The 25,785-nt window shown below is 46.2% G+C and overlaps 1 protein-coding gene and 1 long non-coding RNA gene across 2 annotated transcripts in view; one reads left to right on the forward strand and one right to left on the reverse strand.

Annotated features, from left to right (window-relative positions):
- Positions 1-25,785, reverse strand: part of PEBP4 (phosphatidylethanolamine binding protein 4) — a 304,435-nt gene that overhangs the window by 11,259 nt on the left and 267,391 nt on the right. The window contains exons 5-6 of the mRNA XM_007476487.3: positions 9,767-9,812; positions 5,430-5,549 (exon numbers count right to left, since the gene is read on the reverse strand). Coding sequence (XP_007476549.1) covers positions 5,430-5,549; positions 9,767-9,812 — 166 coding nt within the window. The remainder of the gene's footprint in view (positions 1-5,429; positions 5,550-9,766; positions 9,813-25,785) is intronic.
- On the forward strand, positions 12,742-23,979 carry LOC103099500 (uncharacterized). The gene is made up of 5 exons (XR_008915584.1): positions 12,742-13,400; positions 14,134-14,220; positions 15,453-15,508; positions 16,068-16,368; positions 23,013-23,979. It is a non-coding gene; the product is annotated as an uncharacterized LOC103099500 (long non-coding RNA).

The raw sequence follows: 25,785 nt of genomic DNA on the forward strand, positions 1-25,785 counted from the left end.
CACCTATGATACCCTGAAGGCCTTCAACACAGCCATCCAGTTACACCTCAGAGCCTGACAAGTCTCAGCCCATCCTTCCTGTTTGAGTGTCCTGCAATGGGGAGAGCACTACACAGACCAGATTCAGGTTTGGGTGAAGTGGCGGGCCTAGGGTTGGAGGGTTGGAGCTCAGAGGCATCTTAGAAATGATCTGCTCCAACATTTTTATTTCATTCATGAGGAAACACTGATCCAGAGGCCAAGTGGTCAGGTCTCCCAAGGCAGAGTGGGAGTCTGAAACCACGTACCCTGAGGTTCTTCTCCCTTCATCATAAATACAAGAGACCCCTTTTCTGCCCATCTCTGTTTTGCACTTTTCTCTTGTGGGACTTCCCCACTAGTGGAAGGGGCCGATTCTCTGAGCTCTCTAAATCCTGGACTTTACTCAGGGAGAGAAGAACTTTGGGGCAGGAGATCCTCACCCTTGGAATGCCTCATTTGATCATTGTGGGGAGAAGGGTTGGGGAAGGGGAAGGAAAATGGATTTCTTGTCCCTGTATGGGTTCTATAGAAGTCATCCTGGGCTAGGCACAATTTCTCTGGGAAATGGTTTCTTTAGCAGTCAAGTAGGTGCCATGATACCTTTTCAGAAAGCCTATCTCAGGGGTTTGTTGTGAGGATCAGATGGAATGTTTAATGTTAAAGCCTTTTAAGAGGTCCCAAACGTGAGTTGTGGCTATTGGTGGGGGGTTGTTACTTGGGTACCCCCAATCTCTTCGTTCCTAGAATCAGGGAGCATGAGGATGGCAATGAGGGAAACTTTCATTTGTGGGGATGGTTCTCCCCAGAGGTGGTTGCTTCTTTAGCTCCTGAAAGACTTTCAGAATCTCAGAGTTGGCTGAGGAAGTACATGGGGGCTGTGTATGTTTATATAGATGTGTGGGTGTGAGAATGTGTATGAGTCTATGAATGAGAAAGAGTGTGAGCGTGTGTGCATGTTTGCGAATGTGAACCCAGCTCTAGACACTATAGGGGGAGAAAAAAGAGACAGGAGATGACACTGATCTCCGTCTTCAAGAAGTTTCTAAATAAAGGGTGGCAGCTGACCAGTGCCCAAATAAAAACTCTCAAGAGCACAAATCCTGGAGGCAGGAAAGCTCACACAGAGGGGAAGGGAAAAAGCATTTATATAGCACCTATTATGTGCCAGGCACTGTGCTAAGTGCTATTACAGCTATTTTTTAATTTGAGCCTCACAATATAACCCTGTGAGGTAGGTGCTGTTATTATCCCCCTTTTACAGTTGGGGAAACTGAGGCAAATGGAGTTTGGTGTTTTGTTTTGTTTTGTTTTGTTAGTAACTTTCTAGGGGGTCACATAGCTAGTAAGTATCTGAGGCAGATTCAAACTCAGATCTAGCAGTCTAACTCTACTCCTCAAACTGTGTCACCTACCTTCCTAAAAACTCTGGAAGCCTTAGCTTAGAGCCTCCTTTCCTGGGGAAGAGTCTCAAAACGCAAATCCTAGAAGCCTGGGGATAGGGTGGGGTAGGAAGAATGGTTCCTTAATGTAGAAACATCATCCATGTGCTGGGTAATGGGGGAAGAGTTTGATCTAATGGATGCTTTTAAAACTTCCCCTTCTGGGGAGCCTTCATCATCTAGTACCTCCATGGAACCCTTATATTGGCTTTTGGGGAATGTGGCTTAGAGACTCACTTGGTGAATGAGGCTCTGGGTCAAGCCTTTAAAAATTTTTTTAATCCAAGGCAGAAGATCATTAAGGGCTAGGCAATGGGGACTAAGTGACTTGCCCAGGGTCACACAGCTAGAAAGTGACTGAGGAGAGATTTGAGCCCAGGACCCCTGTTTCTATCCACTAAGCTACCTAGTTGCCCCAAGGATCAAGTCTTCTAACAGAATATTTACTGAGTGATAGGGTGTGTGTGTGTGTGTGTGTGTGTGTGTGTGTGTGTGTGTGTGTGTGTGTACATGGGTTTTCAGGAAGTCCTTATGTACCTTAAGCTTTAATAACTTAGGCTGCTTCTATCATACTCGAAATCTTTATATAGCATTTTAAAGCAAATTTTATTAGTTTAGAATAACTCATCACAGAATTACTCCCAATGTGTTCCTTCAGATCCCTGGACAAACAAGAAATGCTTCCTGTAGATAAGAAGATAAGCTCTTTCCTATGACTGACAGAAATGAAGACCCTATCAGCATGCCTTTAAATTTTATTTACAGGTTGCTCCTTTCATAGCTACCACTGAATGTGGCTTAAAATTGGGAGGTTGAAAATCTGCTTCTGGACTTTAAGGATATTCTAGAAGCATCCTTAGAAATAGCATACTTGGTCTAAGTGGAGAGGGAGTAGGTTGGCATGACTGGATGAAGAGAGGAGTTTGGAGTCGTGCCTTGAAGGCATTGGCTGATCTTCCAAAGAATTTGGTTTGATAGATCCAACATATCCCAAGCCCAGCCCCATCCAGGACCAACCAACACCAAGTCAAGTCCAAAGGAAGTCAACTGATGCACAACCAATCAAGTGTCAGAGTAGAAGCTCAGGTTTTTAGTGGGTGGGAATTATGGTTAGTCAAAAAGGTTGTGTAGCAGTATTGGGATTAGGGTGGGAAAGCAAAGGGGCCTGAAATTATACCAGCCACTTTCTCTCTTCTCTTTCCTCTAGTCTACCCATAATCTAAAAAGGCAGCTCCTTTGTGAATGAGTGAGGAAGAGCGTTAAGGTTGGAGGGTCAGAGGGAGGTAGAGGAAAGGAGCCAGGATTTTCCCCTTCTTTCTCCATCAGGCTGTTTTAATTACAGATCCCTGGTTTGGAACCATTGGACTTTTTCTCTATAGGGCTAAAGTTCTGAATGCCTCCCCTCTCCCTCCTCAGGCTTTTCTAGAAGCCCCCAATGGAAAGAAAGGTTTGGGACATCACATTCATGAGGAACCAATGGCATGCTGCTAGGGTATGATTGGGAATGTGGGAGGAGACCTGGGAAAAGGGAAGAGGGAAAGAAAGTTTTGAAAGTAAGTAAAGTGTGTTGAAAATGGGACAGCAGTATGGAATTTGTACAACCAGAGTAGACTGGATCCAAACCTGCCTTCGGGGCCCTTAATGGGGTCTTAGCACCCCAGTGGCAGAGCCAATTTTTGTGCCCAGACATGTCTGGGATTGGTTGGGCCATGACTCCTGTGGGCTTGCCAGACCTTAGAGACAAGGGAAGCTGGGGCTGAGAGAGAGGGCCATTTTGTTTCTAACTCCACTTCTCAGGTTGGAGATGGTTCAATTTGGAGGCCACTGATTCTGGATAGGAAGTATACTCTGCTGAGCAGATGCTCAACAGCCTATCCCCATAAATCTTTTTTCATTCCTTCTTAGTCCCCAGAACCCCTACTTGCAACATGGGAGACACACAGGCTAGTTCATAGCATTGTGTATTAGGGATCCCCCTAAAGAGGGGACTGAGCTCATTCTGAGCCCCAGGTGGCCCTGGGCATAAAGGCATGTACCCTTTCACCCTTTCCTGGATTCTTACAACCAGACTAGGGTAGGCCCTCATGACCTCTCACCTGTACTGTTTTTAACAGGCTCCTAACTTGGTCTGGTGCCTCTAGGCTTTCTCCTCTCCAATCTACCTTCTGTTACCAGACTAATCTAGAATCAGTCTGTCACTTCCCTGCACAGTAATCTATAGCCACTGCCCTAACTGACCCTCTGTCAAGTCCAAGGTCTCTGTCTTTCCAGGTTATCTGTAATCTGGCTATTTCCTTCTCCTATAAGCTTATTTCCCAAGTTTTGCCAGAACAAGTTCTCTGCCCTGGTAAGATCAGCCTCTTTTCCATCCTGCCTCCTCCCCACATCCCTACAAATGTGCTCATTCCCAAGTTCCAAAGGTGCATAATGTGTGGCCTGGCAACCTGCACCCCTAACCCCACATTTACAGCTTGGAAGGGTGCTAAGGGAAACTGGATGACTCAACAGTGAGCAAGTTAAGAATAGCGGAACACAATTCTCTATAGGGCTAAAGTTTGCAGATTTGCTTTGTCTCAACTGATTCTCACAGCCTTGCAAATGAAGTAGGTGCTTTTATTAGCTCCATTTCACAGATGAGGAAACTGAGGTTTGGAAAAGTTAAGCAACCTGCCCCAGATAACACAGCAAGTAAGTATCTAAGACAGAATTCTAATCCAATCTAATCTAATGACTCATGAACCTCATCCACTGATTGGAGGCTAATCTTCTAGAATCCATGCCTTCCTTCTCTAAAGGACATTTTTTTGAGTTTCATCTTTCTTTTTCTTTTTTTTTAACCCTCACCTTTTGTCTTAGAATCCATACAAATATTAGTTCCAGGGCAGAAGAGTGGTAAGGAGTAGGCAGTTGGGGTTAAGTGACTTATTCAGAGCTAGAAAGTATCTGAGGTCACATTTGAACTCAGGACTTTCTGTCTCCAGACCTGACTCTCAATCCACTGAGCCACCTAGCTGTCCCCCAATCTTTCTTTTAGCTGGAGTCTGGGAAGAAGGAAGTCTCTGGGGGCTGGGGCTAGAAGGTTGCTGTGAGAATATCTCATTTGCTCCTCAGAGAGTGAATATGAGCCAGGATTATTCACAGGGTGAGAGGAAAACCAGCTTCTTCTCCCCAACCACCCTCCTGTTAACCTGTGGGGGATATGGGACTTCTTTACTCTGATTTGATTGACATCTCTGCTCTCTGGCTTACCTTCTGCTATATCCCTTCCCTCCTACCCTCTCATCTTGACAGGCTGTTGAAATATTCTTCTTCTTTTTCTCCCCATTTCCTGGAATGGAAATCTAAGCCCCAGGGAGGAGAAGGGGGTTCACTCGGGGTTACAGATTATGTCAGATGGCTGCTGGAACCTAGGGATTCTATTCTTTTCCTGCCAGGGACAGCAGGGCACCCCAGGATATCAGTTCTCAGGCCAACTGGGTGTGCAGTTAAGAAGGGTTTAGAGGTGAAGGAGGGGGCTTAGGCAGGGCTCAAGCTGCCTTTGCCTTTGCCTTGACCACAGAGGTATTGGGTAAGAGACAGAATCTGACTGGATCAGTCAGTGATTAGTGAGGATTGGCTGGCAGGGAGACATTCCTGAGTCCTCTGGCCCAGATCAGACCCAATTACTGTGTGTATTTATCAGCTAGGGTGCTTGCTGAAGGGCTGCTGCCTGTATTCATCACTGTATTGCTCACCATCTCTCCCAGGATTTCTATCCAAGCTATGCTCTCATTTTCTAGATTTTGCTCTCCTGGGGAGATGATGCCACCCTGTGATTGCCCCCCTGTTTAACTTGGCCTTTGAGCTTCCCTAAAGAAGGGATACCCTTTGCTTGACTGGAACTTCAGAGGCTAATAGGTATGGGCTGAAGCCTTCATTACTCCAATGGGGTCTGTTCCACTGGGTTATGGATCAGGAGGGAAGTCTTACCTCTTCTAGCGTTTTCCTTGGAGGTCAGGGTGACAGGTTTTCCTTTATCTGACTCCTCAAACAGGATGAACTGATATCTATGGAAGCCAGTTTCTGGTGGGGGGGTAGGACCATGGTAGCCTAAGGGCAGAGAAAGGACATGGAGTGAATAACTCTCTAGCTCAATCCAAGGCAGAGACCCCCCGAGACTTTCCCAGGTGCCCTCTGACTACTCCATGCAGAGGAGAAATCTCCTAGGGGACCAGGTTTCCTTAGTGCTCCTTCTTCTCCACCTCCAGCCCCTTATACTCGTCCTCTTATAGCCAACAGATTCTCAGATCCAGTATCATCTTCATCATCATTGGTTCTCAGGGGTCATCCCAGTCCACTTCCCCCCTCATTTTATAGAGGAAGAAACTGAGGTCCAGAGAAGTTACTGTATGACTTGCCCAAAATTCCACAGTAAGTGTTAGGGTTGGGATTCAAGGTCCTCTGACTCCAGGGCCTAATGTCTTTCCACTAGATCAATATTTATTCATTCACCAAATGATTAGTAAGCCCCTATAGACAGAGCCCTTTGCTAGATGCAAAGTTGAGATTACAAGAAGACACAGTCTCTGCCCTCATGGTCCTTACAGTTGAATAAGACTAATAATAATAGCTGGCATTTACATATTTGCTTCAAGGTTTGGCAAGTGCTTTAACATACATTAACTCATTTGATACTCACAAGAGCCCTGTGTTAATATTATTCCTATTGTGCAGAGGGGACAATGGAAAGGCATACAGGTTAAGTGACTTGTCCAGGGTCGTGCAGCTAGAAATATTTGAGGAAAGATCCAGGACTTATTTTTTTGAAGGACAAATAGGGTTAAGTGACCTGCTCAGAATCACAGAGCTAGAAAGCATCAGAGCCTGGATTTGAACTTGGATCTTCCTGACTCCAGATTCAGTGCTCTATCCAGTGTGCTGCCTAACTGCCCCAGATTTAGGATTTAAACAGAGGTTCTTCTGATTTATGGTACTGTATGATATAGGGATTGGTGGGGCAGAGAGGGAAGTTGGATGGTGGGGAATGGTGATAAATCATGAAGGTCTGGGGTCAGGAAAGGCTTCATTGGAGAGATAGCATTTGGGTATTTCATAGAGGGGTTTTTAAAGGATTAGTAGGGTTTAAATTGGAGAATGTTTGGGCACATTCCAGGCACAGGGAACATCCTGAATTCTAGCATCAGGACCAAAAAGTTCCTTTTCATCTTTGATGATCTGGTAAAGGCAAGTGAGAATCAGGTCTAAGGGAGAGGGATGAGAGGTCCCAGATTTGTTGCTGTGCCCTATGATAATCTTTCTGCTCAGGAAGAAGCTCATTTTTTTTTTAACATTTCTGTATATGTTTAGCAGGGTTCCCCCCCTCCCCCTCCTCTTTCTTTCTTTCCTTTTTCAACATTTCCTTATGAACTAAGTTCTCAGGGGAGCCAGTTTCTTGGATTGGCCCAAGGATCTGGAAGTGGTTATGGGGGTGGGCTGGATTCAATTCAAAGGCTTGTTCATGGAAGCTCTCCCAGTGGGAGTGGTGACCTGGGTAGTGGCAGGGGAATCTATTGGGGACCTTTCAGAGAGAACAAATGTTGGGCCCTCTCCCCTCTTCCTTCTGAGGAGTTAGGTTTGGTGGGGTAGAAGGGTCTTTCCATACCCCATTCCACATCCCCCTTCAATCCAAGTCCAATAAGGACTTTAGTCTTGGCTGATTTTTGTAGATCTCATCAAATCCTTATTCCCCTCTCCTCTTTCTGTAAGAGAGAATTAGACTAGAGCCAAGAAATCTCCCTGGTCTCTTCTTCCAGAAAGAGAAACTGAGGTCTAGAGTAGGCATTTACATTCCTTTGGTGTGTTTTTTTTTTAGCCAGAAAATTCTGGAAAATAATTTGGGGGGAAGAGTTTAAGAGAGAAAAAGGGATAGTCAGGCAAGGAATCTGAGGAAAAGGCTTGGACTTCTTACTACCTTTATTTCACCTCCCTCACTAAATCAGTTCACAAATCAAAAAGAAGCTTCTTGTTTAGGGAGGAGGGTTAGAAATTGTTCTTCTGGAAGCCTCTGGGCCAGCTGCTAAGAGGACCAGTCCTGTTTATTAACATTCTTCCTTAGGATTTCTCAATGCAATGCAATTAAAGAGTATGCGTGTGAAAAATATGCTAGACTTGGAGTAAGGAGACCCGGAATCATAACCAGCTATGTGTACTCTGAGCAAGTTCCTTATTCTTGCTTTTTTTAAATGAAAAAGTTTTTAATATTATTTTCAGTTCTAATCTCTCTCTCTTTCTCTCTCTCTCTCTCTCTCCCCCACCCCCATTCCTCTTCCTCTCTCTGACTCTGTCTATCTTTCTCTGTCTTTCTCTCCCTCTCCTTCCTCTCTTTCGCCCCCCCCATCCTTTCCCCCATCCATCAAGAAGGTAAGAAATACACCTTATCCTCTTTTGAACTTCAGTTTCCTCATCTGTAAAATGGAGATAATAACAGCATCTATCTTACAGTGCTGTAAGGATCAAATGAGGTATTGAATATAAGGCCCTTTGTAATTAAAGCACTTATATAAATGCTAGCTATTATTATTATTAATGTTGTTATTTCAGTTTCATCTTTGTAAATGGAATTCAGATAATCATAATAATACCTAGCATTTATGCAGCAAGGTGTTTTAAATACCTGATTTTCATTTGATTCTTGGAGCAATCCTGTGAAGTGGGTGCCATTATTATTCCTATTTTATAAATGGTGAAACTGAGGTTCAGAGAGGTGACTTGCTCAGGGTCATATAACCAGTAGCAAGATTTGAACTCAGGGGTTTCTGATTCCAGCCTGGTGTTGTCTCTACTGCGCCACCTAGCTGCCTCTACCATGGAACCTACAGTCTCTATATATATAGACATAAGGTATGGAAGGAAAGGGCCTTGCTTTTTTGTTTTGTTTAGGGTTACTATTGGCATTATTATTATATTATTATCATTGTTATTTTGGTGAACTTCAGAGAGGTCTGTCAGTCTTTAAACACTTATTAAGCACCTACTATGTACCAGGCACTGGGGATACAAAGACAGTCCTTGCCCTCTAGTAGCCCACAGTCTAATGGAGTGTTTGTATGTGTCTGTCAGTATTGGAGGGATGCTGAAAGTCTGGGGAGAGTCTAAGTGGGAGTGATTTCATGTTCTGTGAACATTCACGTGTAAGGGCTTCTCAGTGTTTGTGGTTGTGGATGATAGAGTGTGTCTGTGTAAGCTGGCCTCTGTGTGTGTGTGTGTGTGTGTGTGTGTGTGTGTGTATCAGTACACAACTATAAGCTAATGTCCAAGCATGGAGGCATTAATTTTAGCATGTGCCTTTAGGAATGGTTGTGTCATGGGAAGTGACGTTGGGAACTTGGACCCAAGAACTGGGAGAAAAAGAAACAAGAGCCTCTCTTTTCCATTGTTCTCCTCCAGGACTTTCCCCTCCCCATCTCCAGTCTCCCATTCCAGGGCTCTCTGGCAGAATTTTCCCTAGTGGTAAGGTGGGGAGCCCTTGACCCAATTTGTCCATTTCATGATCCCATGGATCCTGGGTACTTTCTGGTTTAGTTCCCTGGAGAGATGAGGCTGGGAAATCTGTACCCACCTGGCATTACTGCCAAGGGGACATTCAGACTGAGCTGATGTGAATGAATTAGAGAGGAGGGGGAAGCAGATTTTAAGGGTACTGGGTAGAATTGTGGGTAGAAAAAGAAATAGGTAAGGAGCAAGGTCAAGGAGTGAAGAAGGTGACAGTAGGATGCAGATCCTCAACAGTGCACTTGTCTTTGTCTTCCTACTAGATAGTAAGCTACTTGAGGGCAGGGACAGTTTTATGCTGGAAAGAATAGTTTTACATCTCTATAGCCTTTTTCAGTTTTGAAGCTCTTGTGTCACAATAGCTCTGTGAGGTAAACAGTACAACTATCAATATCCTCATTTTACAGAGGAGGATATAGAGTGACACCTTTCCCGTGTTCAAAGAGCATTTCTTAACTTGAATCTTGCACATAGCAGGGGCTCAATACATATTTATAAAATGAATGAACGATTATCTTCCCTTCCATTCTGGGGGTTCTCAGAGCCATACCTCAGCACCCCAAAGCAGCTGGGTATCATAGAGTCATCTGGAAGCCATCTAATCTAACCTCCTCATCTCACAAATGAAGAAACAAAATTCTGGATCTGAGAAAGGATTGCTTCCTTCTCTGTACTCGACTCCCCAGTGCCTACTACAATGCCTTGCATGTGGGCAGGTACTCAATGGATTTTTAGTGTTTGAAAACTTGATATGGAGTCTGGAGTGGCTTACTTACTGGTCAGCTCATTGCCACTTATCTTCCCAGTCTTGAGGTCAGTGCCCTGAAACAACAGAAACATAGGTGGGTTACATGAGGAAGGGAGCAGGAAACCCTAGGCTGGTACCCTTTTCCTTTGAAAGTCTGCCATTATATCCATCACTTGGGAAATGGGAATTGATGAATACTTTGTGGTATACGGTTGTAATGGAATACTATTATGCCATAAGAAACGACAAAGAAAAACCTGGAAAGACTTATATAAACTGATACAAAGTGAAGGGAGCAGAACCAGAAGGACACTGTATACAGTAACAGAAATTTTGTGCAATGATCAACTGTGAAGGATTAAACCATTATCAACAAAGCAAGGTTCCAAGATAACCACAAGGGATTCATGATGAAAATGTCATCCACAGCCAAAGAAGGAACTATTGGAATATGATTGTAGACCAAAGCATGCTATCTTTCACTGTCCTTCCTTTATGAAATTTTCATTGTATGTGTGATGTCATGACATAAGCAACATGGAAATATATACTGCGTGAAAATATGGGTATTATTATCTATATCAGATTATTAATCAACTAGGGGAGGGGGGGAGAGGGAGAAAATCTGAATTTAAAACGTCAGAAAACAATTGTTAAAAAAGTGTTTCTGCATGTAACTGAAAAAATAAAAATAAATTAAAAGGAAAAGAAAGCTTGTCGTTAGTCAGTCAGGAGGTGGAGGTGGGGCAGGTGGCATGAAAGGCTGAATCCACTTGCAGGGCCCAAACTGGACCCTAAGGAGAATATGGAATCTACTTCTGAGACTTTTAAGTGAGGTAACAAATATCCTCTCTTCCCCATTACTGCTTTACCATGGCAAGAGGGGCTTTTGTAGCTCAATGAAACTATGAGCTGTGCTGTGGGGACCCAAGATGGAGGGGTCGTATTGGAGAGTTCTGACAAAGACTAGTGGAGGTAACAGAATTCCAGTTGAACTATTTAAAACCCTAAAAGTTGATGCTGTTAAAATGCCACACTCAATATGCTGGCAAATTTGAAAAATTCAACAGTGGCTACTGGATTGGAAAAGGTCAGTTTACATCCCAGGACTAAAGAAGGGCAATACCAAAGAATGTTTAAATTACTGAATGATAGCATTCATTTCACATGCCTGCAAGGTCATGCTTTAGATTCTGTAAGGGGACCGTAGAGGATGAGACGGATAGATTGTCATGGAAGCAATGACCAGGAGCTTGGATAGACTTCTGGAGATAGTGAAGGACCAAAGGGCTTGGTGTGCTATGGTCCATGGGATCAAGAAGACTTCGATGTGGCTGAATGACTGAACAATGGGGGATACCTCTATGTCTGAGAGAATGGCTCGAGGAGTCAGGAGTGGGGGGAGGCTATCGGATCCCTGGAAGACCTCAAGGAATCCAATGATCCATTTCCTGTCTCAGACTCTCCAAATCTAGGAAACTGAAGAGAACCACAAGTGTATTGTGATAGGAGGGCATTGGATTTGGAGTGGTGGACCTGGGTTCAGATACCTGCTTCTAATAATCTCAATCAAGCCCCTTTTAACCTCTCTAGGTCTCTGATGTCTGTCAATGAGCTGGCCCCCAGGGCTCTTCTAGCTCGGGACCCACAGTTCTAAAATGGGTTATCCAGTGGTTCTGATGGAATGAAGTGGTCCTACCGAAGGGCAGGGAAACGTTCTCTAGCCTTCTCCTCTGAGAGAACTCCGGCATCTAAATTGCAGACTGCGAAAGGGAAAGGGGAGGGTGGGACATGGGCCAGAGTAGCCTGCTCTAGTGAGGGCTTCTTTTAGGGTGCTGACTCAGCTCATGACCCCCAAGCAAGGCCTGTGGCCTCCTCTGGGCTTGCTAGGGTGAAGTCCCTCCCTTCCTTCCCTTCCCCACCCGTCAGGCTGTGGGATAATGAAGAGAAGGAGGTGCGGTGTTAATTATTGTTTGTTTGGGGTTGGGAGATGCTCAGATGAAAGGATTAGAGCTAGGGCATAGGCTCACTGGTGCCAACACCCTGGGCTATGCCAGGGGATGCCTGTGGCCCCCGACTGTAGGTTTTTATAGTGTTAATCGTGATCATTAGGGGCAAATCATAACTGGTTCACTTAGCACCTAACTGTGCCCTGGCCACCAGCTCCATCTGCCTGCTCTCTTCCTTGTGTGAGAGAGGCTGGAGCAGAGGCCAGCAGGGAGGCAGGACCTTCTCTGAGACCTCTCTGGGAAGACTTATGAAAGGGTTGTGAGTTCCAAATCTGAAGGCCAGCGAAGACCCCTGATGAATCAGTTGATGGTGAGTTATAAAGTTATTAAGGGTCACAGCATACCTCACATGTGTTATTGCTTTGATCCTCATAACAAACTGGAAGGTTGATTGTACTGTTGAGCCAGGATCGTTTTACAGAGGAGGAACCTGAGGCCCAGGGGAATTGTTGATAGCCCCTTAGCTAGTAAGTGTCAGAGATGAGATTAGAACTCGCGTCTCTCGTGAACCTCTGCAAAGTTTTCTATCAGCCTCCAGGGTTCATTTTTTTGTTTTGTTTCATTTTATTTTTATTATCATGCAAAACACACAGCTATGCTGGTCACTGTGGTAGGAGCAAACTCATACATACCCAAACCCCAAGTACACTGATGTGAAAGATAGCATCTGCATCCATCCCACTCCAGCACTCCTTTCTCTGGAGGTGGATAGGATTTCCCGTCATAAATCCCTCAGGATTGGCCCAGATCATTGCATTGCTGAGAGCAGCCAACTTTTCACAGTTGATCATCCTACAATATTGTTGCTACCTTCAGGATTAATTAACCCATAGCCCATCCTCTGATTTTCCTTTGGGAGTTGTTTTTTTAATCTGGGACAGTGTTCTTCATTAAAAAAAGAACACCCAACAAACCCCCCCCCCCCCCCACCCCTTAATTTCTGTCTTTCTGTCAGTTCCAAGGCACAAGAGCAGTAAGGGCTAGGCAATGGGAGTTAAGTGACTTGCCCAGGGTCACACAGCTAGGAAGTGTCTGAGGCCACATTTGAAACCAGGACCTCCGGAGGGAGGCCTGGCTCAATCCATTGCGCCAGCTCGCTGCTCCGGTGTCCTTTAGTTCTAAAGATAAACCTCGAACTTTTCCCTGTTTGGTCCTCTGCCATCTTGAGGGCTTAGGAGCCGATTGGGACATGAGGGTAAAGCGGAGGGTAGGCGTCTGCAAGAATGTGGTAGCTTTCTTCTTTCTGACCCTGAACAGACAGCCCCTGTGGTGCATTAATCCCGTCTTTCCCCCAGGCTTCTTGCTCCTTTCCCATCCGAATGGCCCCCACCTACTTCTGTTTCCACACTGGGCTGGCTCCTTCCCACCATCACTGCTAGTTTGACCGCTGGAGCTCCCATCCACCCTGCGCGTCCTTCCCCTCTACTTCCGGGAAGTCCGCAGGACTTGGGAGCACCGCGCCCGTACGGGCTCGCCCTCCCTCCACCCTGCTTCCTCCGGATGCAGCGCCTGGTCTAGAGCCCGCGGAGAGTGTCGGTTGACTAGCGCTGAATCTGACATCCTCCCTCCCTTGACTCGGCACACTGGGGATTTGAACCCAGGTCCTCAGATTGCAGAGCCAGCCCATGTCCGGCGCCCTGGCCCAGGATCTGGGTAAACAGAACCGCAGCCGCCCAAGATGGCTCCCCGCCCCACCCAGAGATGGGACCTCGGCTGTGCCCACTGAGGGGGCAGCGAAGGAGGAGGGGGAGGCGGCAGGTCTGGGGCAAAGTTTGGTGTTCTCCCATTGATTTGGGAGGGAACTCGATCCCCCTCTGGGAAGTTTTCTCTCACCCACCGGAGCTTCCTGGGCAGAGAACTGACCTCTTCCATTGACTCCACTGAGTAAGGCCGTATGGCCTTCTGCCCCGGACCCGGCTCCAAGCTGGCTGAGTCAGCTCAAAGGGGCTAAAAATACTCTGGAGGAAAGAGCGTGGCTGGGGGTCCTGGGGCCCAGGCGGGGCTGGGTCATCTCAGCCTCTTCCTCTGCATCGAGAGGGCCTTGGACAAACTTTCTTTAAAGCCCTAGGATGCTGTGGTCCCCCGGGAGGAACAAAGGGCCAGGAAACGGAGGCCTCTGCAAAGCCCTGCGGCATCGCCTGGCTCCCACTTGTTGGGCCCTGGCAGAGAGGAGACCCTGGGAAATGTGTCTGCGCCAGAAGGGAGGGCTCTCCCCAATGGGGAGGCTGTTGATTCTTTTATATTAAAACGGTAACACGGATAGAGAGCCAGACCTGGAGATGGGAGGTCCCGAGTTCAAATGAGGCCTCAGACATTTCCTAACCGTGTGACCCTGGGCAAGTCACTTAACCCCCATTGTTTAGCCCTTCCCTGTCTTCTGCCTTAGAACCAATATTCAGGAAATCTTGGACAAGTCACTGGACTTTGGAGTCAGAAGGACCCGGTTTCAAATACTGCTTCAGACACTTATTCGGTATGTGACTCTAACCAAGTCACTTGGCCAATTTACACCTCACTTTCCTTGTTTATAAAAAGAGGAGGGTGGAATGGACAGCCTTTTGGGGTCCCTTCTAGCTCTAACCCTTTGATCCTATGATCTCCTCAATGACCTGGATCTGGACACTGTTAGAAATACAAAGATGTCTTTGCCTGTGGTGAGTTTACAGTATACTACAGGAGATACAGGTAATGAGGTACAGCTATAAAACTCAGAAACAGAAGAGATGGAGGATAGAGCTGTGGAGTGGCCAAGGGTTTAGACAGTACCTTTAGAGTAGACCCAGCCTGTGGCTTCCTATGGGATGTGTCTGGAGGGGCCAAGCTGAGGGTGGGGGAGAGTCTCTCCTCCATGGCTTGAAATTCTATTATCAGTTCATTTATTCTGGACTTTTGGACCAATTCACAGCTCCATGACTTGGAAGGGCTCTGGAAATAAGCCATAGTATATAGGAAACTGCTAATAGGGAGAGGGCAGAAAGAAGAGCAAGGACGAACAGTAGGGCACCAAAAACCAAGCTTCCTGAATTCACATTTTGCCCTGGGTTAGTTGAAGGTCTCTCCGATACCTGTAAAGGCTCCCAAAATCATCTAGGTTTGACTTCTGAGAGCCAAACAAACTCAATAGTCATTAATTTATTAAAAATGATTCTTGATAATGATGATAATAGAAAGTACACTGGCTTAAGGGTCAAGAAATGTGGGTTCTAATACCAGTTCTGCAATGGCTTAGATGGGTGACACTAAGTAAGTCACTTGGCCTCAGGTTCCCCCTCTGTAAAATGGGGAGAGTATAGCTGCACTGCTTAAGTCACAGCATTGATGAGAAGATCAAGAGAGGTAATGGAGAGGTGGAAAAGCTTTTAAATTGTAGAGCACTTTACATGTGTACACTTTCATTAGTGAGACGGTGAGGTCAGAAGACACAATTTTGGGGTAGCTAGATGGCTCAGGGGTTAGAAAGTCATGCCTAGAGTCAAATATAGCCTCAGACATTTTCTAGCTGTGTGACCTTGGGCAAGTCATGTAACCTCTATCCTTTACCACTCTTCTGCCTTGGAACCTATACTTAGTTTTGCTTGTAAGACAGAAGGTAAGGATTAAAAAAAAAGACATGACTTTGAACTTTGGGCCTCCTATTTATTAACTAGAATGCTAGTGTTGGAAAGTGTCTTAGATACCATCTAGTTTAATTTCTTCATTTTACAGATGAGGACACTCAGAGAGAAGGGAATGACTTGCCCAAGGTCACCAAGATACCATGGGTAATAAATCTACTTGATTCTACCTCCATCACTTTTTTCATACCTATCTCCTCTCCTCCTATATGACTTCTCTCATCACAGCTTCCCTGGATTATTCAAATGGTTTTCTAACTGATCCAACTGGATTTAATTTCTCCTTCCTCCAATCCATCCATAATGGGGCTCTGGCAAGTGCACAGACCTCTTCAATTGGCTCAGTTGATGCAACCTCTCCATGTGGAGGGTGCTGGGGAGATGACTCCTGGGAGTGTAAGGGAATTAGTTGGAGAAACCATGGAGCATGTGTGGACATTCTAAAATGGGTTCCAGATGGTAAGCCAAATGTATTAGAGGAGCCTTTTTTCAACTGGCTGCACAGGCAACTGGAAGACACCATTGGTGTCTTCATGTAGGCCTGGGGGGGATTGGGTGATTCTTTCTCTTTCATGGTGCCCACTGAAAGATGATGTGATAAGGGAAAAGGCCAGCACCTTTCCCCTCTGAGGACATATGGCTCTGAAGAAATGGGGCATATTTGGGCTTTTAATTTGTCTTTTTTCCCTCCTATTCTGTGTAAAAGGGTCTTCAAAAGGATCAGAGTGTGAGCCATAGGAATCTGGGAACTGGAAACTCGTCTGGATTTTGCAACCCAGCTTAACATTGATGCCCCCAAGGAGAAAGGAAGGGTTTTCGTGCCCTGAGGATCATGGAACACATTCAAGAGTGACTTTGGGACCCCAGCCCAGTGCAAGGACTCATCGCATAGACATGCTGAACCTGGACAGGAACTTGGTAAAACAAATGCCATGTAGGAACCAAGCTACGTTTGGTGCCTGCTCCTTCAGAGACTGAAGTGGTGTGGTGGAGAACATGTATCAGAGGTATCAGAGGACATATCTGCTTATTTTTTCTTTCTGGATTTTTAAAGCAAATATAATTTCAAAAAACCACTTATCTTCTGTCTTAGAATCAATACTGTGTTTTGGTTCCGAGGCAGAAGAGTGGTAAGGGCTAGGCAATGGGGGTTAAGTGACTTATCCAGAGTCATACAGCTGGGAAATGTCTGAGGATACATTTGAACCCAGAACCTCTTGTCTCTAGGGCTGACTGAGTCACCACTGAGCTATCCACTGAGCCACCTCATTGCCTTTTGAAGTAAATATCATCTTGTAAAAACAACTCAGTATTAAGTGGCTAAATAGAACTGAGGCGCTAGTCACTAGCCCCTAAGGAATGGGGGAAGCACCCAGTGAGGGGCTCAAGCTGATGCAGTTAGAGAAAGAGGTACCTCACTCCTTTATGGAACCCTAGAATCCAGAGGAGAGATAGAACAGGTCAGAACATGTATGATCTACATCCTTCACAGAGCTGCCAAATGAACCCTCTTTAGGGAATAACCAGACCACATCATTCTCCTGCCCCTAGACCGTCAGTGGCTCCCTATTACTTCCAAGATAAAATGCAAGCTCCTCATCCTGGTAGCAGATGCTCTCTAGCATCTGGCTCTAACCTACCTTTCCATTCCTTTTTCGCCTTCCTCCCCTCTGCCAAGTTCTCTGTTCCAGCCAGACCTCACTATTAGCTGTCCTCAGGACTTGACATTGCATCTTTCTCCTCTGTGCCTTGCACAAGCCAACCCCTTGCCTGCAATGTACTCCCTCCTCTCTGCACCCTTACTTTGTGGGAAACCCATCTTGGGCCCCTTGTTCTGGTTCAGTCCTCTTGGGCTCCTTGCCAGAACTGGTTATGGATGTCATTAAACTGTTGGAGACAGTGGATGTCTGCATGGCTGGGTGGCTGGATGGGCATTATTCTTTGTATCCTCTACTGTGTTTCCTCGGCAGAATGGCTGGAGAGCTCATTTGTCCTTGACCTCTGGGGCAGAAGGGGAGGAGTGCTGGGGGCACCCAAGGCCCCTCTCATTAGTCCCCTCTCCAGTGTCCGTGGATGGCCTGAGAAGGCCCCAGAACAAGGGGTCTGGCTCAGCTGCTGGCCCCAGCAGCGATGGAAGGCAGTTTCCTCATTCCACTTCAATTACCCACAGCCAACTACCCGCCCACCTTTTCGTTTGCTGCGGCCTCAGGTGCCCAACGCTTGCTGACCTCTTTGGAGCAAGGGGTCAGCCGCACATTTCCTCCAGCGCAGAAGAGATGATTTAATCTTTTCACCCACCTCTTCCCATTGGGTCGGGAGGAATCAATCACTTTCCCTTTCCTGGCTACAAAACTCAGGCCCTCTGAGTTGAAAGGTGCCCTGTTGGATGGAAAATGGGGGCAGGGGGGAAATGGAGAGTCCTCACAACTCAGAAAGTGGGGCAGAGGAAAGGAGAGAGAGATACCCAACCAGAAGTAGAGGAGAATAGGGGCAGGGTGGGAGCATGAAATCTCTGAGACCGCCTGAGTGTACTGCTAAATCTTAAGATCTCTGTGAGACTCCAGAGACATACCCAGAGCCAGAGACACACACAGAAACAGGGACAGAGAGAAAAGTCAGAAAGAAAGAGAGCCCCAGAGAGCGAGAGATCAAAACAGATGGTAAGAGTATGAGAAACAGATTCCATAAGAGATAGTGGGATGGAGACCATGATAGAAAGAGTGAGACAGAGAGAATCACTCAGAAACACACAGAGAGATACAAGAGGAGAGAACCACGAGGTGGTGGTAGGGGGAAATGTGGGAGAGAAAAAAACCAACCCAAGATGGAAAAGTACAAAAAAGACAGATGGTAACCTGAACCTAGAGGTCCCTATTCCTGCCCCTGGTCATTGAGCCTCAGACAGGAGATACATCTTCCTCTTTGACACAGCTGCCAAGTGCTTGGGGATACAGAAAGAGTCGATGACCCAGACACACTGTTTTATTGGGGTTTTGTTTCTGCCTCATCATACTGAGAAAGAGTGACCAAAGAGCACTGGACAGGTTCTTCAGGAGCAATCTCCAGCTGACTAGGGAGAATTAGCTCCAAGAAAAAGGCTGTCAATGAAAGCACTTTAAATAGTTTACCACATTTGATGCTTTAAAAAAGCCCAGGGAAGTAGGCAGTACAAGTATTATATCCGGACTCTCTATTTTACAGAAAAGGAAACTGAGGTTTAAGAGTTTAAATGTCTCTTTCCCCCCTTGATTCTATGTGCTTTCAGAAAGGTCTTTTATTTGATGGGAGGAGTGAGGAGTTGTAAGGAAGAGGGAGAGAATAGTAATAGTGATGCAAAAAAAAAGATATTAATGAAACATTAAAAAATACAAAGGAGAAAGGATTTCAGAAAAGGACACAAATGGTCATTTTCATTCTATCATCTTACAGTTGAGGTATTTTAAAAAGCAAGCTGTATATAATATGCACACATATGTATATATGTCCACATATATACATTATATATATATACACACCCTTATCTTCTGTCTTTCAATTAATACTGTGTATTAGTTCCAATGCAGAAGAAAAATAAGGACTAGACAATGGGGTTGTGACTTGCCTAGGATATTTCTAAGGCTAGATTTGAACTTAGGTCCTCCCTTCTCTAGACCTGGCTCTCAGTCTATTGAGCCACCTGCTGTCCGCCTATAATATATTTGAGGTCTCATATATTATCAGCCTTTTCCTAGCCTCATCAGAACATGAATATATTGTGTTTCTAATGATTGTCTAGTTTGTAATAAAAAAAATTGAAGACATCAAATTCTTCATAAAAGTTGGAAGGAGATGAAGGAGAAGAGAGGGAACTAAATGATTTCATTTAAATTGCTGAAAACTCACTGAACACAACTGGTGAAGCTATCCTAGGCTACTGGAACACTGAGAAGTACAATATATTCTATAACAACAGTCTTATAACAATAAATAATTTTGAAAAACTTTCAAACTCTGATCAACAAAATTATTAGCCATGATTTCAGATGAATGATAAACAAGAATGCTGCCTACCTTATGAGAGAATAATGATTTACTAATATGCAGAAATAAGAAATACATTTTTGGATGTGACCAATATGGGAATATTTATACTATTCTTATATTACACAGTTCTATAATACTGTCTTATTTTTCTCCCTCCCTTCCTCCTTTTCCTTCCTTCCTTTCTTTTTCTTTCTTTCCTCTCCTTCCTCCCTCTTTCCCTCCCTTCCTCCCTCCCTCCCTTCCTTCTTTCCTTCCTTCCTTTGTCTCTTCTTCCTTCCTTCCTTCCTTCCTTCCTTCCTTCCTTCCTTCCTTCCTTCCTTCCTTCCTTCCTTCCTTCCTTCCTTCCTTCCTTCCTTCCTTCCTTCCTTCCTTCCTTCCTTCCTTCCTTTCTCTTTTCTTTCATTTGGTTTAATCAGTCAAAATCTACCTTCCTGCCCTCTTCTCATTAAGTGATTTTTCTATAGTCTCTGTAGACTATGGGGTCTACCACTCTTTCCATTTCATGATGAAACTCTAGGCTGGATTCCTGGGTTTTGTATTTCTAGAAAGTTGGCTTTCCTCTCCAAATTTCTCTGTTTTTGCATTTCAGTATGTGTATTTCTTCCTGCTTCTCTCCTCATCACCTCTCTCTGTCTCTCTTGGTCTGTCTCCATGTTGGACTCTTTTTTTACTTTTTGCTCCTTCCACCTCCCTTCCCTGGTCTCTGTCTCCCGGAGAGTAAAGAAAGGGGAGAGTTTTCTTCAGCTGAAGTCTTTGGGATCAAGCCCCTTTTCTGGGCTGCCAGATGTGAGGTAGCCATGAGCTCTCTTGGGTTTGGGCAAATTTCAAAAGGGAGACTTTGGGAAGGCCAGGACAGAAGAATTCTCAAAGCTGAGATTCTGTCTGCTCTCTACCAGGGATTAGGCATTAGCCCTGTGGACCAGCAGGAAGTAAGATCAGACTTGGTAAGTGTCCTGCTCCTAGATTGGCACTCTGGATCTTTGAATTTTGCTTCCTGCCTTGACCAGTGATGTGGGCTTTTGGGCCCATAAAATGAAATGATGAGGGAGAAAGAAAGGAGGTGATTAGTAGGGGTCAAGCAATCAAAAAGTCAGAGTTTTCCCTTGAGTTAGGAATGTTCCATGCTCCTTCTGGGAAGGAGGACAGACACATTCCTGTGACACTAGCCAGGCCAGTAAGCGGAATTGCTCAGGGTGGGGGGCTGTAGTTGTTTACACCTGGAAAATACATAAACTGTACATTACCTCCCAGACTCCTGGCCAAATACTTGATGCCCCTTCAGGGTGTTCCTGCCTGCCCTCATCTCTTTTCCTGGACTCCCAGAGCCGTTAGCTGCCCAGACCTCAGGTGCCCAAGCGCTACCTTGAAGTGAAGGTTTTTCTTGTTCTCCAAAGGCCCAGTCCTCAAGGACCCACAGAGTAATCAGAGAAGGTTGGTGAAAAGCAGCTTGTCTTGTTGGCAGCTTCATGATGCCCATGAGATCCCGCCCCCCCCAGCAGTGGAGTCTGGCCCTTGGGCTGGGGTTCATAAATCAAAAAGCTTCTTAAGGAAAAGCTTCTTCCTCCATCTTTTTTTTTGCCACCTTCTGGGATTACTGGGCTTGAGGAGCCCCTGCCAGGGAGCCCTGAGACCCTGGAGAACTAGGAGAACAGGGAGAGATGCCACACCTGTCCCTCTTTGACTCATGACCTGCTGTAAACAGATTATTCATACTATCATCAGTTCAACCACCCATTATTTAAATATTTATAGGATGGCCATAAATGTATTGAGATCTCTATAGAGCACAAATATTCTGGCCCTGTCCTCTAGGAGCTTACAAACCAAGAGGGAACATTTCTGTCATATAAAGGAATTATTATTTAAGGGGGACTGTGGTATAGTAGAGAAAGCACTGGATTTGGAATCAGAAGTCCTGAGTTAGAATTCTATTCTGACTCTTACTAGCTGTGTGATCTTGGTCAAGTTACTGAGCCTGAGTTCAGTTTTCTCATCTGCAAAATGGGGATATCTGCACCTCCCATGTTTGTTGTGAGGAAACTGCTTTGCCATCATTAAAATGCTAGAGGAAAATTTTGAAAATTATATTAAATGGGCATAATAGATATTAGAATAAAGATGGGCTCATGGTTAAAGGAAGGACCACACCACACATGTTTTATGTCAGGTCCCCTAGCAGCTAAGGTATCAGGTACAATGGAAACAAGGTAGGGTCTTTAAATGCACACCCAGGGGCAGCTAGGTGGTTCAATTGCTAGAAAGCCAGGTTTAGAAATGGGAAGTTCCGGATTCAAATTTGACCTCAGACATGTCTTAGTGGTGTGACCCTGGGCAAGTCACTTAAACCCCATTGCCTAACCCTTACCACTCTTCTGTCTTGGAACTAATACTTAGTATTGATTCAGACAGACATTAAGGATTAAAAACAACAACAACAACACAGAATCATTGTATTAATCACTTTGCTTTTGAAATAGATCATCCTGTTGGATTTAATTGTATATAGGTCATTAGAGCATAGGTGAACTGACTACAGATAGCTATTTCTGTTTACCTGTTGTCAGTAAGACTTACTAATTATTGTGCTTGAACCTTTAGGATAGTATAAAGGAAACGTGTTCAGGGGTAGCGAGGTGGTTCAGTGGATAGAGAGAGAACCAATACTTTATATTGCTTCTAAGACAGAAGGTAAGGGGTTAAATTAAAAAAAAAAGTGTGATCCTGGCCTGCCCTCAAGGAGCTTATAATCTGTTTTCAGAGCCAGGACTAGCTCATGAGACAATTGGTGAACAATAGATAGATAAATGCTAGAAAATCTTAAGGTCTTTCCTTAATTAAGTGGATCTTTTTTTCTTCCTAACTACCTATTTACTCATTTCTCTTTCTCTCCTTTGCCTTCTAGTTTTGCTCTTGAACTTATACTTATAGACAGACAGACAGCCCCCCCCCCCCACACACACACACTTCTAAGCCAAATCTATTCGGATGAAATCTAATATTGAGAAATGTAGAGTCGTCTGAGGCTAGATTTGAACCCAGGATCTCCCATCTCCAGGCCTGGCTCTCTATCCACTAAACCACCTCGATGCTCTGAAAGCTCAATTTAAGTCAACACATCGATGTGGCAAACAACGAGTCTTGGGCTGAGTTCATGGAAGCACCATGTCCAGACTGCGGGGAGAGGGTCATCCCTTTGTTCTCTTCTTTGTTTTCCGATCTCCTCTGGAGTCCTATGTTCAGTCCTGGGCAACATATTTGAGGAGGGGAATGGACAAGCTAGAGTGTTTCCAGAGAAGGACTTCCAGGAGATTGAGGAGAAATGGAAGCCAAAGCAACGCAAGATCTGCGGAAGGATCCTGGTGGTGCTTAGCCTGGAGACAGCTCCAGGAGGAAGGGGGTCAGGCAGGATGTGATAGCTATCTTCTTATACCTGAAAGCTTTTTATGGGGAAAAGAGACGAGGCGTCTTGTACTGTTCCAGAGCGCAGAACTAGAACCCGTGGACAGAGGTTAAAGGAAGGTGTGTTTGGGCTCCGTTGAAGGGAAAATAAGCAGCCAGATGGTACAGTGGATAGAGTACCCGGCCTGGCTGTGGTATATGATTGTAATGGAATACTCTTGTGCCATAGGAAATGATGAACAAGATGACAACAGAAAAAGAACTGAAAAGACTTCGATGAAGCAAAGTGCCTGGAATCTGGAGAACGCTGTAGGCAGTAGCAGCCACAGTGGATGCCGAACAATGCAAGGATCCAGGACAACTCCAAGGGACTCGAGATGAAAAAGGCTATCCGTGGCCAGAGATGGAGTTTGAGTGGATTGAAAAATACCATTCTTCACTTTATTGTTTCCATCCATTTTTCTCTCGTGAGAGTGCTATGTGCCTCCTTTTACAACTGACAGAATGTGGAAATATACGTTGTATGATAACATATATATTTGCCTAAATCATGTTGGGAAGGGGGGAAAGATGGAAGGGAGGGAACGACATGGATTACAGAAGGTCAGAAAATGGTTATTAAAAAGTATATCAACGTGTCATTTGAGAAAGAATAAAAACATTTTAAAAATAGAGTGCCCTGCCGGAAGTCAGGAAGACTCATCTTCCTGAGATTCAATCTGGCCTCACACTACTTGTGTGACCCTGGGCAAGTCACATAACCCTGTTTACCCCAATTCTTTATCTATAAAAACCATTCCAGCATCTCTGCCAGGAAAACTCCCCAGATGAGATCAGCAAGAGTCAGCCATGACTGAAACAACTGAACAATGACAAGAGGGACTACGGCATAATGGACAGAGCCCCAGCCCTTAGGGTCAGAAAGGTTCTGGTCCGGGTTCAGATACAGGAGCTCTCTGCCCTCGCCGCTTGAACGGCTCTTAGCCTCTCACAGAGTCCTAGACAAATCCCCCAGTGGTCTGGTGATTGTCCTCGGTGCAGGGAGTTTGGGGTTCAAGAGAAGCCTCGGTGACCCGCTGTCAGAGAGGTTGCAATGGGTGTTGGGGCCCTAGATCCGTACTGGCTTCTTCTAACTCCAGGAGTCTGCTGTTCTCTATGAGACGCCAGAGTAGCTTGAAGCCAGGCGGGGAAAGAAGATGGGATTAGGGGTGGGGGGGCTGCCTCCTGGCCCCGGCCCTGGCTCTGGCTCAGTATCTTCACCTGTAAAATAGGGATAATGATGCCTGTCTCGTCGAGCGAGCTCACAGGTTGTTAGGTTGCTATAAAGATCAGATGAGATAATGGGTGCGAAAACATTCTGAACGTTATTGAGTTCTTCCCAATTGTAAGGGATGACTAATAGATATTCCTATGCGTTAATATAATATGTATATTTCCCATGGTGGAGGGGGGATGGAAGAAGAGACCGGATCAGGGTGGAGGGTTTTCCCCCCTCGGAACCTTTATTCTAGTTTGACTTCTCGGTGACAGGCCCTGGGACAGCCTATCAGAGGCAGCCGGAAGAGGCTAATGAATGGGCCTGCGGAGGGGCTGATGGATCGGAGGTTGCTCAGCTATGAATGCCCAGGCCCCATCCTGCTGCCTTTTTGCTCACCCAGGGTGTGTGGAGCCAACGGCTGATGGTGCTTCTTAATATGTCTTGATGAGGGGCATTAGTATCCCTTAATGATACCATCTGAGCTCAGCCTTCTTGGCCTCCTCTCCCACCCCCTCCTTCCCCCCAGTCCTCGGGAGAGGGGAGAGGGAGGGAGGCAGGGAGAACTCCGTGATCCCAGTCCCTTCCACAGTGGTTTTAGGGGTGAGGGCAAGGGGCCCCCCAGAGATGAGATGACCCTAAGAAGGAGAGGTGGGGTGGAGTGGGGGGACCCTGGGCCTGGGCGGGGGAAACCTGGCTGGGAGCTACTTGGTGAGTGGGCCGAAACAAGCCTTTGGAGAAGCGGAGGCAGAGTGTGAGTGGGTGCGGAGGGAGGCCCGGGAAGGCCGTTCCCGGGTCAGCAGCCAGGAGGCCGGGGCTCTCGGGGCTTGGTGTGGATGGGGCCGAGGAGAGAGGAGAATGAGTCACACACAAGCTCTCCCAACCAGTCCTTGCGCTTGGTGGCTAGGACAGGATCGGGGAGGGCGAGGAGGAGCGGGCTAAGGGGGCGTCTGGGAAGGGGATCAATGGAGAGGCTATGGCCTGGACCATGGGGTTAGGAAAAGTGGGTGTGGGAAATCTACACAAGCCTTGGCAGAGGCCCAGTACAAACAGATGACTGATTTGGACCGAGGTCTGTGAATAAGAACATGGCTGGTTTGTTATTCCCACTGAGACAGAGAGGGGGGAGGGAGAAAGACGGGGGGGGGGGGGGGGGGGGGGGGGAGGAGGGAAGACGAGGTAACATCTGGAAAGCCTCGACAACCCATAGCGGGGGGTCGACAAGGAAGTGGGGGGTCAGGGATGGCACCATCTCCCAGCCCCCCTCTTGCCCCATCCTGGTGGGAGGGCAGGGCCCTCTCTCTCCCTGGAAGAACAGAGCAATTAGGAAAGCAGCAGCCCAGCTAATCCCCCAAATAAACATGCTTGGGAAACAGGGATGGGAGGGGCCACAGGGTTACCTCCTTAGCCCCGGCTCTTATCAGCCTCCATCTCTCCCTCTTATCTCCAGCATCCAGTCTTTCTGGATGGGTGGCTGTAGCCCCGGGAGGGAGGAGTCACCAGGGAGGGGCTCCCAGCTCCAGGAGGCTAAGGCCTGGCTTGGGTGTCTGGGAGTAGGGCAGGAGGGGGGCTGAGGCTGGAGAGTGCCCAGCCCGATGATCCCAGCTAGCCAGGGGTTTGCCACATAGCCTGTCTAGGGGGCAGGACCTTCTGTGCTGCTCCTCAGTGTTTCTTGGCCAGACCCTCTGGAGATGGCTCCGACAGCCTTGGTTCCTCGGGCTCCCAAGAACCGAGGGACCCAGGGAAG

Source organism: Monodelphis domestica, chromosome 1 (genome assembly GCF_027887165.1).
Source record: "Monodelphis domestica isolate mMonDom1 chromosome 1, mMonDom1.pri, whole genome shotgun sequence".
NCBI lineage: Eukaryota > Metazoa > Chordata > Mammalia > Didelphimorphia > Didelphidae > Monodelphis > Monodelphis domestica.